This window comes from Panthera leo, chromosome D4 (genome assembly GCF_018350215.1).
Source record: "Panthera leo isolate Ple1 chromosome D4, P.leo_Ple1_pat1.1, whole genome shotgun sequence".
In the NCBI taxonomy this organism is placed as follows: Eukaryota; Metazoa; Chordata; class Mammalia; order Carnivora; family Felidae; genus Panthera; species Panthera leo.
The window spans coordinates 88,571,905-88,589,946 of record NC_056691.1 but is presented as its reverse complement, the minus strand read 5'-3'; the positions used below and the strand labels follow the sequence as shown (position 1 = coordinate 88,589,946).

At 50.1% G+C, this 18,042-nt stretch overlaps 1 protein-coding gene and 1 long non-coding RNA gene across 11 annotated transcripts in view; one reads left to right on the top strand and one right to left on the bottom strand.

The window, feature by feature from the left end:
• ABL1 (ABL proto-oncogene 1, non-receptor tyrosine kinase) overlaps positions 1 to 18,042 on the bottom strand; it is a 150,051-nt gene that overhangs the window by 24,406 nt on the left and 107,603 nt on the right. For all 10 annotated transcript variants that reach the window (XR_006196181.1, XM_042914292.1, XM_042914296.1 and 7 more), the window contains 3 exons: positions 12,018 to 12,191; positions 11,162 to 11,457; positions 2,647 to 2,919 (listed from right to left, as the gene is read on the bottom strand). Coding sequence is in view for 9 of the 10 variants with exons in the window: in XM_042914292.1 (XP_042770226.1) it covers positions 2,647 to 2,919; positions 11,162 to 11,457; positions 12,018 to 12,191 (743 nt within the window). In the remaining variant the exon portion in view is untranslated. The remainder of the gene's footprint in view (positions 1 to 2,646; positions 2,920 to 11,161; positions 11,458 to 12,017; positions 12,192 to 18,042) is intronic.
• On the top strand, positions 247 to 2,653 carry LOC122205663. Its single transcript, XR_006196182.1, has 3 exons — positions 247 to 547; positions 1,660 to 1,753; positions 2,372 to 2,653. It is a non-coding gene; the product is annotated as an uncharacterized LOC122205663 (long non-coding RNA).

Below are 18,042 nucleotides of genomic sequence, written 5' to 3'. Positions count from 1 at the left end.
GAAGAAAGGAGCTGGGCTTTGGGGCAGGATGTCTGGGCCGGAACCCCGGGTCTGCGGCTCCCCAGCAGGTAACACCAGGCCAGTTGCCTGGCCCGCCCGCACTGCACGTTCCTCAAGCCTGAAATGGCAGTGACAGGCGGGCCCTTCCCTTACAAGGTGCCTGTGAGGATTAAGTGAGATGCTACACACGGAGCGGGGCACTCAGACTGCAGGCCCATAGTAAGAGCTCAATGAACAGTAACCATAACTGTCATTTAGAACCCACTCAAGGTTCTCAACCTCACCTCTCCAAGGGCGATAAATGCCCCAAATAGTGCTATCAATCTTACTGGACAAGCGGGAACCCTATTGTAGAGATGTGCCTTATGCCGAGGAGGAGGAAGAAGGGATAATTTACTTCGCACTTGCCCAGTACTGTACTGATTTTGGGTTGACACATCTCTAGAATCTGACGCCTTCCCTTTTCCCTAATGAGCTATCACCTGGGGTGACGACTCCGAGAAATCCACACAACTGGATTCTGTACTTTTTTACCGGCTGTAGGACTGTAAGTTAATAAGGCTCTTGGGGAAAACCGTTAAAAGTATAAAAAAACAAAAGTTTAGTAGTGTATCATTAGAGAAATAGACTCTAAAAGGCACCCAACTTCCCGGTAAGTCTGATTTGCAGGTACAAGAAAGCCACCACTGCCAGACAAGTCCCTCCAGGAGGCGCCCCTGCCCTGACTCCCTGGCGGCAGCTCAGGAACCAAGGTCACAGCGTCAGCTGCTGGACTGTGTCCTCCCCACGCTTCGAGTAGTGCAAACTCTCCCTCTTTCTAACGTTTTCAAACAAGCCTTGCTGGGTGGAAACCAGGAATTCTGTGCTTTTGTTCCTCTTTGTTTCACGTGTGCAAATACTGGCGAGCGTGTGGGTGATGCCCGGGCCTTTAACAGTTTCTCAAGCTGGTCAAGGCCCGGAGGCCGGCCTGGTGTTCAGCCCTGTGCCAGATCGGGACACTGAGCACAAGCACACGCCTCTCCCTGGACTTGCCTGGTCTGGGGGTGGGGGGACGGGGCAGCGGCCGGTGCAGCGCATATCCAATCACCTTATTCCTGCGGATCAGACCCTTCACTGCGCCCCACTGCCGCCAGGAGAACGTTCCCGGCTCCGTAGCCTCCGTGACTTACCGTGGGCTCTATGCCCTCCGCCTCTGTCCAGGCCTCCGCTCCTCTACTCTGGCACCAACCCACCCTGCACTTTCTCCCCACCACGGGGAGCTCACCAGTCCCCCCCCACCCCCACCTCGTTCCTGTGCGGTGTGAGGGCACCTCGCTCCTGCCTCGGGCCCCGGTCACCCCACGCTGCAGGTTCTGTCATTGCCCGTCTCTCCTCCTAACTGCGCTGTTCTACCTACCTAGGCTGGCCTGAGGTGCAGAACTCTATTCTCACAACCCTAGGGCTAAGCCCAGGGTCTGGCAAGCAGAAACGAGGGTCTCGCTAAGTGTTTATTGAGTTTTTAAAAAATCATGTCTGGAAAGTATCCAGGAGTCCTCAAGTGATCCCAAACCATGCTACCCGCCCCCCCCGCCAAAACACACAAGCGTCAGTCCTGCTCCAAGGGCTGGTCTAACGGGGGTACGTTCAATATGAGCGCCAGGAGGCACCCTTGTTTTCTAGAACTGCAGACTGCGAGTCTTTCTCTGAAGCATCACTTTACACGAGCCAGAAACTGTAATTTCCACTTTGCTGCACCTCTGAGCACAGGCGGCAGGTAAGTAACAGAGTCCCTGAAAGGCAAGCGATCTGGCTGCCCGGGTCTCCAAGCACGTGCCCGACGGGCTCCTGAGAAGCGTGTGCGCGCCGGGGTCCCTTCCTCCAGCCGGGTGGATGTTTCCCTTCTTCTTGTCCAACGGCTACAGGAGGGCCTCCCCTCAGCCTCCGCGTGGTTGTCAGGGTAATCGGTTCGCTTACAGCAAGTGCAAATGGCACAGGTCAACGCTAGGGGACGCTCTGGCCACAGGTAAAAAGCTCAGATCACATCCTGAAGGCCGAGGGCCCCAGATGCAACCCGCTGCTTGGCCTCAAGGTTTCAAAGAACTTCAAACCCCGCCCAGAAACTACGAACACCGTGCGTTAGTGCAGACGAGAGAACGATGGCCCGGAACCCGAGTCAGAAGCCCTGACGTTCCCTTCGTGCCTTCGTCCGCTCCCATTTCCGGCAGTCGGGACTCACACTACACAGAACTGGATGGAACCTGCCAGGAACGCCCAACGCGCTTGCCTTTCAGATCTGCCAACAAACACCCACTGGAGAGTCCAACGCGTTTTGGTTAAATCCCCTTCTTTCAAAACTCACAGCTTTTCCCCTCCTTCTCCTGCTTCTCAATAGGAAGTGATTCAAAGGCCACACGGACAGGACAGAAACCCACGGCTTTAAAAGATTCTTGCCATGGAATGAAAAAACTTCTCCGAATGACTAATCTTTTTACACCAAAAACCACAGCGTGTCTCAGCACTCGCCCTACGTGGAGGCACGGAGTCTGGGAGGGGGACTGAACCTGTCGGAAGAGGTCGGCCGAGGCCTGCAGAGGCCCTTCCTGGGCTGCCCACCGGCAGCAACGAACCGTGTTCGGCCGCGAGCCGCGGCGGCAGCCCCAGACCTACCTTCAAGGTCTTCACGGCCACCGTCAGGCTGTATTTCTTCCACACGCCCTCGTACACCTCTCCGTACTGGCCGCCTCCCAGCTTGTGCTTCATGGTGATGTCTGTGCGTTCCATCTCCCACTTGTCGTAGTTGGGGGACACGCCGTAGACGGTGGGCTTGTTGCGCTTGGGGGCTGGGTAATGGAGAGTGGTGATGAGCCCGTCCGCCACAGTCGAGTGATGATGAACCAACTCCGCCAAAGTGTTGAAGCGGCTCTCTGAGGAGACGTAGAGCTGAGGGAAACAGACAGCACAGCCTTCAGCCCACAGACACACACACACCCAGACACCTCTGCTGAGCCTAAGTGAGTGTGCAGAAAATCACTTAGACTGTGCTCCTCGACACGTGCTGTAATTTACTTGCTGAAGCAGAAAGATACAATAAAATGCCTCAGGGCCTTTGCACCTGCTGCTCCCTCTGCCTGAAATCCTTCGGCCACTTAATCATCATACGCCTGGGTCTCCCTTACCATTCCGAGCCCAGGGTAAATGTCACTGTCACTGTGCCACTGGACCTAGTCATCACCCAGCACTAGTCATCAAATCACCTTCCTTCCTTCTCTGCATTATACTTACCGCTGGCTGATCGGTCCCTGTTTATCTGCTGGATTACTTCCTGTCTGTCAACACCTTCTAGAATGTCAGCTTCTTGAGAGCAAAGCCCTAAGTGGTCTGTTTTTATCCTGGATCCCCAGTGTGGAGAACAAGAAATGAGCACATAATAGGCACTAAATAAATGCCTGTTGATTACATTAACGAAGAGCAGAACTTAGTATTTGCAGACTAAAAAAGAAAGTTTTTTTTTTTTTGTTTTTAGTTTTTTTTTAACGTTTATTTATTTTTGAGAGACAAAACCTGAGCGGGAGAAGGGCAGAGAGAGAGACAGAGAGAGGCAGACACAGAATCCAAAGCAGGGTCCAGGCTCTGAGCTGTCAGCACGGAGCCAGATGTGGGGCTCGAACCCATGAATTGTGAGATCATGACCTAGGCCGAAGTTGGATGCTTAACTGACTGAGCCACCCAGGTGCCCCAAGAAAGTAATTGTTTAAAATTACACTTATTACCTGAAACCTAGAATTATTACTTATAGTTATATAATTACCCAGATCTAAACGGTGACCCGAGATGGAAATCACTAAACAAAACAAAAATCTCTTTCTCATTCTCACTCCCTCGATCTGGGCTAAGGAGCACCAGAGGCCAAGGCTTGCAAACCCCAGCTGGATGCCACCATGGGTGCCCCTGGTCAGCCCATGCCAGGAATGGATCGGGGGTGCACAAGGGCCACACAGCCTCCTCCGCCGTGGGGAAGGGAGGAGAAAGATTATAGACACCAGTGCACACAACCCGTCCACGTGTGGTTCTCGTCTGAACACACAGGAAAGGAAGGGAAAAGAGCAGCTGACAGACAGCAAGTAGTGATGGTGACAGCTATCTTTCTTCTTCTTTTTTTTTTTTGTTCGTTTCAGGGAGGCGGTGAGGGAGTGCTTCCACATTAAACAATTCCACGTTGCAATCCACACAGGACATCTGGGCTCCAGGCAGACAAGGGATCAGTGAACCTACCAGCTCATGAAGGGCAGCCAACGAGTGTGGGAAGGGGGAAAGGACACTAAAAATCATGACTAGGTGTTCGTAAGACTTGCCCTGACTACAGAGACAGAGGAGGAACGCGGGTTTGAAAGAGCGGTGATGCCTGGGGCAGGAAGACGAAAAGGGAACAGGACTCACCTATAGCTGTAGTATCTTGATTACCTAAAAACAGAAGAGGGGGGGTGGGGTGGAAACAGAAAACGGAAGAAAAAGCCTGAAGCACACAGCAGCCCAAGGCCTTGGCTGTCGGTTATGGGAGGCTCCCCACCACTTTCTGTAAGTTTGTAATAGGAAAGAATTAAAGTATTTTCAAAGAAGAAAATATTAACGAATGCATGAGTCGATGCCATTTGCAACCCTCGAGAGGGTAAATAGGATTCTTTATCACTTGGGGAGATGACAGAGTTTTAAAACTCAGGCGAGCCAGTGGCCAACTCTGACTTGGGGGTTTGTAATTTACACTCTTTTGGTTGCAATCCTAGCGAAACAAAATTCTTGAGCAACCCAAGAACTGTCGAGAAAGAGCCTCTAGCTCTGGGGGACTCGTCCCTCTGCAAGACGGTGCCCCCCAACGGCAGGACCTTTCAGGGTGAGGAGAAGGCCCACCAGGAGGCCCCACCGAGAACCTGACTCTGAGTGAACGGCTCTAGGGACACGTGAGGAGTTGTGCTCAGGGCGCACGAAGGTGTTGGGAGGAGGCAGGGAGCACAGGCACTGCCAGCCTGGGAGCTTGCCCCGAGCCGAACGTCCACACGGTGACGTCCTTGGCATACCTGTCAGTGGGCAGGGCCGAGCGGGATGTGGGGACAGCCCCTAATCCCACCCCTCTCTGGAAACATCTGTCAGTTGTCCAACTACCTCACTGCAGGTGCCAAGTGTTCCAAGCCGTCCTGTTTCGGGGCAGCTGTTTTCGCTACCGTGGAGTGTAGACAAGAGGGAAGAAGTGCTCCCTGGAATCCAAGCCCGCCCCCCCCCCCCCTCCCAGCACTGGCACAGTACGAGCCTGTCCACCTGCTGGGTTCCCCAGGGCGGCGGGGGGGGGGGGGGGGGGGGCGGGGGTGGGGGTGGGGGCGCAGGTCACCTGGGAGCAAGGCTCATTACCTACTTCTCCCCTTCTCCCCGGCAGCTTGCAAGGAGTGCTCTCCAACCCGAGGATGGAGTTCCCTCAACCACCCAGAATGCTAATGGCTCCCCAAGCCCTCGTTTATGCAGAATTCGTGCTTGGTCCCCTTTGATTCCCTCACAGGCTCTTCCTGCTAGAGATTTCAGAGTTTCGGGAGGTTTCGCTGCTCACACCCACTTTATCCTTTTCTGTAATTAAATGTACAGACCCTGTGACTTAGAGTTCATCTGTCAGCATAAAATTTACATACCGACGCTTATTAAATATTAAAACTACTCTCCCTTCCCAGCGCAGTGCACGACCATCTTCTAACAGTCAAGTCTGGAGGCTTCCTTCTGGTTAGTTCTGAGTTCCGCGCATTCTGCTAGTGAGCTGGGTGGTCTGCATCAGGAATTCATGGCCCGATCAAAGAAAGTGAAATGAGCATCAAGATGTTCAGAGAAGAGAGTGAAATTAGCATCAAGACGTTCAGAGAAGAAAGTGAAATTAGCATCATGAATGGCATGTCTTTATCCTGCGCACCTGATCACATAAACACTCTGGCTGCTCAGCCGAGACTGGGCCTCTTCCTGATCGCACAGGAACCCCAAAGATAGGACCTGTCAAATCAGCTCACCAGAAACAGCTTTTCCTCCTGACAGCCACACGGCCAGGCTTATCAGCGCTTAGTCCTGTGCCCCCTTTAGGGGCCTCAGACCCCGGAGTCCCACCCGGGAGGTACTGGTTACAGGTTACAGGCAGCCTGGCCTGAGAGCTTCCAGAGTCCAGCAGGAAGGCAAGACTTACTAATTAAGCAGGACTTAATAATGCTCCGAGTCTCCCGGACGAGGGGCAAGTCAGCCACGTGTTAGCAGGCTTTTCCCCGGAATGCCTGCACCTGCCAAGCCACCGCCAGGGTGGGTAAATCTTAAAAACTCAAGAGGTTGCGCGGTCGGCCCGTCCTGCCACCTCTGCTAAAGCTTAAGCCCAAATTCCATTCCTGTCAACCTGAACCTGTCACTTCGGCAGACCGTGACAATAAGCGTCGCCTGGGAACTTCTTTGAAGAAAAGGACAGACTCTATCAAGGGCTACAAGGAATTGTGGAACCTGACAGTGGCATCCCACAGAAGTAAATAAAGTGCAGACACAAATAGCCAGAACTAAAAATGATCCAGGCAGGGGGCTGGCGGAGAGGAATGCGCCTTTGACTCCACTGAGCTGGCAGGGAGCTCGGAGAAAGCACAGAGCGCGACACTCTGACCCCAGGGTACGTGGGGGTCTCCAGACTGTCAAGAGTCCTAGGAGCGGCGATGGCTCGGTTTGGTGCGGCCCGTGCAAGAGTCCAGCTCGAAGCTCCCCGAGCCCCGGGGCCGACTGGCCGGCCACAACTGCTGTCGAGGCTTAGGAACATGACAACAGCAGCAGTCCAGAGCCAAGAGGGCGGAGGCACCAAAGAAATCTTTTGGGGCCTTGCAGAAGAGTCTGCCATATTCAGTCGTTGTGTGAAGATTAGCTGTTTGAAAATAAGAATTAAACTTATGCAACCCCGGCCCGGCCCTCCTACCGACCTTAAATTTTCCCCTCAGAAATCCAAAAAGGATTGCATCAAGGCTCTGCTATGTGAGTTCTTTTTTTTTTCAGGGCCGAGCCACACGGTCTCATGCGTGGCTGTGATACCGCCCCCACTACCTCTGACGCTGTTCCCCTCATTCCAGGAACATGATCCCACCCCACACAGCCCCTCAAGTGCAGGCCTCACAGAGAGGCGCCTCCGCAGATGGCCGGCCCGATAACCCCGGGGGCTGAGCCGCCTCCAGGTGCTCGGACAGCTGAAGGGAGGGGTCTCTGCCAGGGAGGGAAGACGGCAGGAGGCCCAGCACGCTCGGGTGAGGCGCCCAGTGACGGACACCGCCCGGTCGAATGAGTTCCCTGTGCTCCAACCCGGAATGAAAGGAGCCCCTGGCACACCCCTGGCCGGCTTTTCGACCGACGGGTTGGCATCCTCATCGGACGCCTCTCAAATTCCCTGAATCATGTATCCCACACGCAGGCCTTACTCTCTCCCTCTGAACAGTATTTTGGACCAACCGGCGGCTCATGAGTCGTCAAACTAGATCATGCCTGCCCGAATCTGTTCCTAGGATGCCTGATTAAACAACTCCGGGGAGGAGAAACCGGGGCCCCGCGCAGCACAGACCTCAACTGATTACCGCTGGATAAACAGCACCGATGGGAAGCAAGCTGTCAGCTCCGGGAGATCACCTCCCTCACGGGCGGGGTGCTCTGCTCTTCTAATTCACTACAGAGGAACCCTTGTGGTCTGAAGGCACGGTTTCACAGGGCCCGCCACCCTGGAATGCACCCTTGCAGAATGGAAGGACCCAGCTCCACATCCGGGGTAGGACGAGGCCCCAAAACACAAGCTGATAGGGCCGGTCTGTGGTCACGCATCAGCAAGCCCCTGTGCTCCTGTACAAACCTCTGCCGTCACGAAAAGCACCAGGTAGCAGCAGTAAGGACTTTGGCCAGAAGACTGTGGGATGTGCGCGAAAGACAACAGAGAAGAATGTGAAAAAGAGAAATACACATGCATTCGTGTTGGGTGAGGAGAGCCATAAAAATGCTAAGAGGGTTAGGAGGAGGGGCCCAGCCCTACCCGACATTGAAACATACTTTAATTCTGGTATGGGAAGAGAACAGAGAGCAGATCGACAGACCCAAAATGCATAAGCTAATCTGGTATATTTCAAACATGCAGGAAAAGATAAATTTAGTAAATGGTACAGGGATCCCTCAAAACACGATGCGCGTACGTTACACGTTACGAGAGACCGTCGTGGCCCATCCGGGACAGAGGTTTCCACGAGCCTGCTAAACACAGTGTTGATGAGGCGGAGGGACACAAGCCCTCCTACATTTCTCATAGAGGCCGCGGGTCTCACCAGAAGCAAGGGGAGGAAACACATCTGTCCAATTTCTACGGGAGGTAATCTGACAACACCCACATAAATTTTTTTTTTTTTTAAATGTTCATTTATTTTTGAGACAGAGACAGATTGTGAGTGGGGTAGAGGCAGAGAGAGAGAGAGAGACACAGAATCTGAAGCGGGCTCCGGGCTCCGAGCTGTCAGCACAGAGCCCGACGCGGGGCTCGAACTCGTCAACCGCGAGATCATGACCCGAGCCGAAGTCGGACACTCAACCGACTGAGCCACCCAGGCGCCCCAACATCTACGCAGGTACTGAATGCACAGAACCTTCAATCAGTTCCAGCAACTTACTTCGCATACACTTATACCCAAAACAAAGTATGTGCGATATGTTCAAGCCGCAGGATGTGACCCACTAGGGGGTCTATGAAATAAATTGAGGGGATTCTGGCCAGAACTTTTAAAGAAAATGAAACTGAACTGAATGGAATACAAAATACCAAGAGTGCATCACCTCTAGCGAGGGTAAGTAGGGTTTCAAGAATCTTCTGTTACCAGTGAGGACTGGGTGCTACTGTAAATGTTTTCATACAGTGTGCCAACATTATTTTTTTTTTTAAAGGTGTGAAAGCCACCTCGTGTTATTTACAACAGCCAAAGATTGGAAACCACCTAAAACTCAACCCCCAGGGGACTGCTTCAGTGAATGATGGTCCATCCGCGCGAGGCATTCATTAATAAGAATGAGATGGCTCTAAATGCGCTGCAGGAAAGCAATCTTCAAAAAATATTACTAGGTGGGAAAAGCAAGATGCAGACCAGTGAGGAGTTTGCATCATTTGTGCTTTTTTAAACGTAAACCTGTACTGGGGAACTCTGAAAGAAACTGGTCACGGTTGGGGGGGGGGGCCCTCTGGGCAGGGGAATGGAATTAGGAGACGGAATTATTTCCCACTCTAATTCATTTTGCTCTTTTTAAATTTTTTTTTTTTTAATGTTTATTTATTTTTGAGACAGAGACAGAGACAGAGCATGAACAGGGGAGGGGCAGAGAGAGAGGGAGACACAGAATCTGAAAGAGGCTCCAGGCTCTGAGCGGTCAGCACAGAGCCCGACGCGGGGCTCGAACTCACGGACCGTGAGATCATGACCTGAGCCGAAGTCGGACGCTTAACCGACCGAGCCACCCAGGCGCCCCATGTTCTTTTTTTTTTTTTTTTTAAAACATGTGCACACATTACGTGTCATTTAAAAAACACATCCAGCATCTAGACCCAGCCCGATAATCTGCTACCTCCGCCCTCGACACTGGCAGAGTGTAGCAGGGTCTATAGCAGGGCCCGAGCCTGGTTCCATCGATCACGTAGGATGTGATTCCAGGCAAGACATGTTCTCCCTCTTAAGTTCCCATCTCCTTAATGCAAAAATGCCGTAGTCCACAGCAACCTCTGCCCCGAGGACTGAGGTGAAGTTTATTTTTTATTTTTTTTGCATTTATTTATTTTTGAGAGGCAGAGATGAGCAGAGGAGGGGCAGAGAGAGAATGAGACAGAATCCGAAGCAGGCTCCAGGCTGTGAGCTGTCAACACAGAGCCTGACGTGGGGCTCGAACCCACAAACTGGGAGATCATGACCTGAGCCAACGTCGCATGCTCAACCAACTGAGCCACCCAGGCGCCCCCTGAGGTGAAGTTTAAATGAGACTGAAAAATGCAGCGGCCAACAGCAGGACCCCAGAAAATGTTAATCCCCCCCATCCCTTCATGGACTCTTAAGTAGTGTTCATATAAAGATCACAAAACCACATATATCAACTCTTACAAAACTACAAGTGAGGGGGTGCCCAGGTGGCTCAGTCAGTTAGGTGTCCAACTCTTGGTTTCGGCGCAGGTCACACGATCTCATGGTTCATGGGTTCGAGTCCCGTGTCAGGCTCTGCACTGGCAGCACGGAGCCCGCTGGTGATTCTCTTTCTCCCTCTCTGCCCCTCCCCTACTGTCTCTGTCTCTCTCAAAATACATAAACTTAAAAACAGAGGCGCCTGGGTGGCTCAGTCGGTTAAGCGCCTGACTTCGGCTCAGGTCATGATCTCACAGTTCACAAGCTTGAGCCCCACATGGGGCTCTGTGCTGAGAGCTCAGAGCCTGGAGCCCGCTTGGGCTTCTGTGTCTCCCTCTCTCTCTGCCCCTCTCCTGCTGGCATAGTCTCTCCCTCAAAAACGAACATTAAAAAACAAACAAAAAACCCAAAAACTACAATCTGGGTTTGGAAACCTCTTGATATGATGATGCGATCTCATTTTTGTTTAAAACCTGTGTGTGTGTATGTATGTATCTGCATGTAGACACATACACACGTGATCTTATCTGTAGGAAGAATGTCATGTACTCATTTGGGGGAAGTGCTCTTAAGGGGTCTTTTACCCTAAAAGTACCTATCTACTTACTGCAACTTCACCCACTGGAGATGAACTGCTACCACGATAGATTTTTTAAAAAGGAAGAGACTTAATATCTTACAAGAAGTGCGTCCAAGAACCAACAGGTAATTCCCCGTCTTATGAAACAGCTAACCACAAAACCCCAGCAGGACAGGCACAGGGCCGCCCCGGGCCCATGGACTTATCACATCACGTGATCAGTCCTCGACAGAAGGGCTTTCACAGGCTACCGGAACGACGTCTGCGGTCCCTTGAAGAGGCCATCTTCGAGCATCTTCCCCGTTGAGCTTTGCTGCGGTAACTTCTCGACCCCAGTGGCAGGAGCTCTGGGTCGTCCTGGCCAAAGGCTAGACGCCCATCCCCACGCGCCACCCCCAGCCGGTCAGCTGCCCCGTCTGGGGTCCCCTACCTTGCCATCGGAAGCGGTGTTGATCCTGTAGTGGTACACCCTCCCTTCGTATCTCAGCGAGATGGACCTCTGGCCGGGGCTGCTCTCGCTCTCCCGCACCAAGAAGCTGCCGTTGATCCCGCTGCTCAGCAGGTACTCGGCGGCGTTGCGGGACACGGGCCCGTGGTACCAGGAATGTTTCTCCAGACTGTTGACCGGCGTGATGTAGTTGCTCGGGACCCACCCTTGGCCATTTTTGGTCTGGGCCTCACACCATTCCCCATTGTGGTTGTAGCCCAGAACCCGGAGCTTTTCACCTTGGAAGAGAATCAAACCAGACATCAGCTTCCAACGCTGGCTTTGTTCATTCCCATGTATTCTTATAGGATTACTAAAACGTCTCCAAATTCCTAACTACCTGCTTCGCTGGAACAAATCTGCATAAATATACGCATTTGTGGGTCCGTGGAAGAATACAGAACATGCAGAGAAATACACAGCCTCGGTTTTCGTAAATAATACACGCTGCGTTGCCCAAGTGTTCTGTTCCTAACATAAGGACGTTTTTTAGGGAAAAGATACTTTTTCTTAAAAAATAAATAAATAAATAAAAATAAAAGTGTTTTCCGTGTCTGGCCCATGTGTCCCTTTCACTATGAAATAGGGAATGTGCGTTTTCTAAGGACTTCTCATATAGGAACTCTTCTCCTTTAGGAAAAGTGGCTCTCTTATAAAGATGCTGGGCTTTTTTTTGGGACCTCCCTGCATTCCAACTTTAAAGCTGCTCTTTCAGTCAGTGAAGGGGTATTCAGTCAAGCCCCAGTTTCCCCTGATTTCTGTCTCTTGCAACCCCCCATTTGGTCTGTGGCCCTTTTACCTTTAGTGATGCTTAGGGTGTTATCCCCACTGGCCACAAAATCATACAGTGCAACAAAAAGGTTGGGGTCATTTTCACTGGGACCAGCAAGAAGGTTTTCCTTGGAGTTCCAACGAGCTGCTTCGCTCAGACCTTGGGGCTCAAAGTCAGACGCTACTGGCCTCTGAAGGGCTTCTGGAAGAGAAAAGAAGAAAGGAACAGGAAGAGGTGGGGGAAAAAATCAGTTTCATTCTCAGGAGCAAAAACAGTCTGCTTCCATCATTATACTTTTCTAATTTATTTCATAACACCCACACGCATTTTGTATTAATAAGAAAGGCCGTAGAATAAAAACGACCCTTCCTTCCCCAAACCTTGTGAAAAGCATCAAGCATTTTCCTTCCAAGGTGGCAATTACTGTTCCTAAATGGCTTCAGCTTTTTAAACTCATTCATTCAAAATGAACTCAGTTAAAAATGGAAAGCAGAGCCTGCTTGGGACTCTCTCTCTCTGCCCCTCTACCCTGCATCTCTCTCATTCTCAAAATAAATAAATAAAACTTAAAAAAAAAAAAAAAAAAACTTAAAAAAAAAAGAAAAAAAAACAGAGGACGCCTGGGGGGGGTGTGGTGGGGAGCTCAGTTGGTTAAATATCTGACTTTGGCTCAGATCATGACCTCATGGTTCGTGGGTTTGAGCCCCACATCAGTGCTGACAGCTCGGAGCCTGCTTCAGATTCTGTGTCTCCCTTTCTCTCTGCTCCTCCCCCACTCAAGCTCTCTCTTGCTCTCGCTCTCAAAAATAAATAAACATAAAAAAATTTTTTTTATATCTCGTTGTAATGAACCGATACAACATGAAAAACGAGGGTCTTTCGATGCTAGCTTTTTGTACTCCTGACTGAAGTGAACCTTTAGGAATTGTATTTGCTAAAAGTAAATCCCAAATTCTGTCATTACTGTTTGGTCGTCTCATTTCATGAATCATGAGGGCAAAGATCATTTCAAGGAAGAGGGTCTTGTAACACTGCCATTTCCTAGAAGCCTTGGTGATGGGCTGGGCCCCCATTCTCTTGAGTGTTCATACGGGCTCTAAAGGCACACCTAGCACAATCGTGATGGGGGACTGATCGATTAACCAAAAAAAGCTAGTTAAAAGCAGAAAATTATCTTTTTCAAAGATGTGGGATCTCCCACCCCCACCTGAATGCATGTTGGTTTGCTGGCCTTGACTCTGCGGGGACAAGGCCTGTCCTTTCGAGGGTGGGCACGTGCGAAGCACATTCCCAGCTTCAGCTTGCTGCAGGCTGGGGGAGAAATGGGAGCCATATACCATCTATTGGCTTACGACTGGCTCGCTCTCACCCGGTCGGGTAGCAACGTTTAAAACCACCCGTCTCTACTGACTATGTCTGAGGCGTCCATCTGAAGTTCACAGGTACAATTCTCTTCCTACAACTGCATTTCACTGGTTTCATATTGAACAAGTAATTAAAACAACAAGCGTATCTGAAATCAAGAGACGTGGAAAGAAACACAAGGGGCTCTGGGGGTGGCCAAGAGCAGTAAGCGGCAGCGGAGTGGCGGGGTTGGCTGCCCTATCCCGTGGGTCCCGGGCACTGGGGAGGCAGGTGTTACAGGAAGCAAGAGCATGATGGTCAACCCAACAAGTCGGTCACGTGGAAGCGAGTCCAAAGAGCTTCCATTGTGGTTATATTAAGTAACACCATGAGCCTCAGGATTCTTAACGTGATACATATCGACAGAACAAGATAAATCCTCCACTGGGGGGGTGGGGGAGGGAGGAGGAGGAGGGAGGAATGGACCAAAGCATGAATAAGCAATTCACAGGAAATTTAAATTACCATTAAACTTGGGAAGTGAGTTAGGCCTGGCTAATAATCAAAGAAATGCAAAGTCTTCATCAAATGGGCAGATCCATTTTCTTGAGGCTAAGTCGGTGTAAGGCTTGAAATGCAACTCTCATGCAAAGCTAGCGGCTGCTGTAGAAAGCACTAGACACGTTAGGAGGGCAACTGGAAATACAAATCGAATCTCTAAATAATTCCATAACCTTTGATCTACCTCCAGCAATTATCCCGAGACCCACATGATTATTTCTAGATACTGATTGTTTTTAACATTTCTTAAGTGTTTATTTTTGAGAAACAGAGAGAAAGCGAGCGTGTGCACGAACCTGAGCCGAAATCAAGTCGGAAGTGTAACTGACTGAACCACTCGGGCGCCCCTCTATATGCTAATTTTGAAATAACAGCACAGAAAAAGAGAAGTACAAGGTATCTATCAATAAAAGATAAGTTAGTTTGTGGTCCATCCGTAATACAGAATACATTCAGAACATCATTCAAGATATTTTTACAAAAAAACTACTACTGGCTTGGGAACATACTCATAATAATGCATTAAGTGCTCATACTACAACCTGTCATTTGCAGCGTGATCCCAATTTTGTAAAAACTGAACGAAGTACGGAAGGAATTGCACCAAACTGTGAACAGTAGTTGACAAGGGGTGGGGGTGGGGGGGGGGGTAGGATTACAAACATATAACATTTTCTTTATTCTTTTCTGTATTTTGGCTCATTTCTCACAATGGATGTGGGTTGTTTTCAGAAAACAGTGACAAAAATAGAGAAACGGCCATCGTAAGTAGAAGCCAGCTGACACTTCCATAATTGATCATCTAACCTGAAAAAGAACCCTGGGGGAGGAGGAATCTCCTCGTGCTGTCCTGGAAAAACATTTGTGCACCTCCCTCTGGAGTCCCAACCTCGCGGCCATGAGCACACAACTCTGGCAGACCAGGCCCACACAGGAAATTAAACCCAAGTCATGAATACAGAAACGCTTTTCTTCTCAAATGCCATTTGACCTCTTCTATCAAACATTCTGCAGCATCTGGATTTGATCAAAGTTACATAATCAGGGGGAAGTGGCCTGGAAAACACCTGGAAGAGGCAGAAGGCCGATACTCGCCCAGGGCTGCCTGTGGATTTCAAGTCAGGGTTCAAGAGGGACTGTCCCCGACAGGGAGATGGACGCTGGGAATTTCTCGCGAGGGGATGAGCCCTTTGTCAGGAAGGAAAGGGCCTCCCACTGCTTTTTGATTCACCAGGACGTCAGGAAATCCAAGGCAGTCTCTCCGTTTTCCTCCCTAGTTCTTACTCCATTCCACAAATTTATGGCCGAAGCCCAAAGGGAAGTAATGCCCACGCACGCCTCTGGATGGAGACATTGAAGTGTAGCCACAGTCCGACACCAAAACCTTCCAGTCAATTCCCCATCCAGGCTGATGTCAAAATTGACTCACGATGCATAGATGCCAAGTTCCTTGCTTCATTTCATAGTGAACTGTGCTCGTCAACCTTACAAATGATCACAGCTCACAAGGCCAACACTGCAGAATGTACTTAAACCTTCCTGGCTTAATGCGGGGACTTTCTGCCAGGCCCACTGTCAGGAAGTCGGACCCTTAAAGAAGCCCCGAAGCTTCATTCAAGAAAGATGTCCAAAATAGCTCCCCTTTTCTGTTCTTCCAATGGATCTTTTGGCTATTGTTAAGTCTTGGGAAAGAAATTTCAGCATCTGTTGGGGCGCCTGGGTGGCTCAGTCGGCTAAGCATCCAACTTCGGCTCCAGTCACATGATCTCATGGTTCATGAGTTTGAACCCCACATAGGCTCTATGCTGACAGCTCAGAGCCTGGAGCCTGCTTCGGATTCTGTGTCCCCCCCCCCCCCCCCGCCCTTCTCCTGCGCTCATGCTCGGGCCCATGCCTGCTTAACTTATTTCTAAGTAAATATTCTAAGTATTCTAAGAAAATGGCTTGGGTCTTTAAAGTACAAGTTAAAGATCTTCTTATACAAAAATAATCCTTTCTTAAAGTTGTGAGTCAGTGATCAAAAATGTTTACGGAAGATTCTCAGATAAGGCGTATCTGGTCTAGACGGCCAGGGGCTGCCCCTGCACCCACCAAGGGCAAACAGGAAGATAAGTAAAATGTTGGTGACCTTCAGGGGCCCGTGAGGCTACTTCACAGACCCGAGGGGAGCGATTTCACCTCCAGGGAAAACATCCCTGGGAAGCTTCCCACCTTCCTGTAGGTGCTGGTGCCCAAGGCCTCGGTTTGCTCTGTGAGTACAGAGCCGAGTGGGCTCTCCTTCAGTGGGGAGGGGAGGGGAGGGGAGGGGAGGGGAGGGGGGTCGGGAGGGGGCAGGGTGTGTCAGGCGTGATAAACACTCCCTCTCCTTTTGCTCACATGCAATTCTTTAAACCCTTGTTGTTTATTCTTATTTCCTCTGTGGGCCTTTCACTATTACCCTCCAGTTCAAGGAATCTCTGTAATTCAGAAATCTATAAAACAGATCCCTCAAAAAGGAGGGAAGGCTTCGTGTTTTATTTCATACTCGGTTCCAACTGATGAGATCATGCTCAGACTATTCTCAAGTCAGTATACAACGGTCTCCTACAACTTTTTAGAATATGAGCTTAGAGGAAAAGTATTATTTCCCACAATCTGAACTTGATGAAAGTCCTTTTACCCACTTTCTACACGGTCCTTTATTTTGTAATTTACACCCTCACCCAGAGCGGCTAAAATTATTTAAAAAACGGGCTTAGTTGAATACAGCCTTGGCCTTAACATCACACTTCACAACATCTTCCCAGCACCCCCAAACACTGTGTTAGCTGCTGGGGAGCAGGGGCAGGGCGAGGTGGCAGTGATGCGAAGAATCCCCACACGGCCTCTGCCCCTTGGGGGAAGAAAACACAGCTGGTGAAAATGTACACGGCCTGGATAGCAAAAGTCAAATAGAAGACCAAGTGAATTTCTAAGAACGCAGACATTGGGGCGAGGAGGTGTGAGGGGCCCGCTCACCAGCATTACACAGAAGGGGCTCCTGAGTAAGACCTCGCCTGGCAAGGGAAGCAGGATTAACATAGGGATCCAAGGCGAGCCCGACACACTGAGGCTACTCAGGGAGGGACCTTCATCCCTCTGCTGTGGACCCTCTGGTGATGTCTGCGGATGCCTCCAAAAAAAGTCAGGGACGCCTGGGTGGCTCAGTCGGTTGAGAGTCCGGCTTCGGCTCAGGTCATGATCTCGCGGTCTGCGAGTTCGAGCCCCGCGTCGGGCTCTGTGCTGACGGCTCGGAGCCTGGGGCCTGCTTTGGATTCTGTGTCTCCCTCTCTCTCTGACCCTCCCCCGGCTCATGCTCTGTCTCTGTCTCAAAAATAAACACTAAAAAAAAAAATTAAAAAAAAAAAGTCTGCAAATGCAGAGAATATGGAGGGCTGTAAGGGAAAACAGCTGTATGGAAACAGTCCTCAAATCTTAAAAACAGAAATTTATTTGTGATACAGGGCTTCTTCATTAATGCATTAAGTATCTACTTATTAATGGATTAAAGAAACAAGATCTAGTAGTAACTACTATCATTTCAAAGTTCTGATATGTGTAAGTGATAATCACAACTGTTACAGGACACGAAAACATTGGATTTCTACTGGTGACAAAGTCACCAGTATTGCTAACCTGGCTGTGGTTTGTTACCTACGTTCTTAAAAAAATGAAATACTAATTTTCAGTTAGAGGTTAGTGAAATAAAGTTCTAAAATTTTCCCATCCAAGGAAATGGAGCCCCTGAATTCTATCCCAGACCCCAAGGGCTTTCCAGGCTAACAACTCCTACACTATAGATTTGGTTCAGTAGAACCCCTGTAATCTGACAGGGAGAGGGGCCTACAAAGAAGGCTGCTATAAATTAGTGAGAAGTCCAAATCATGCAGTTTTCTTTTTAAATAAATGCAGTTTGGGGGCGCCTGGGTGGCTCAGTTGGCTAAGCGTCTGACTCTTAATTTTGGCTCAGGTCATGATCTCAGAGTTCATGAGTTCAAGCCCTGTGTTGGGCTCCATATGGACAAGACAAGAGCCTGGTTGGGGTTCTCCACCCCTCCCCTGCCTGCTCTCTTTACTCTCTCTCTAAGTAAATAAACTTTAAAAATAAATAAGTAAACAAATAAATGCA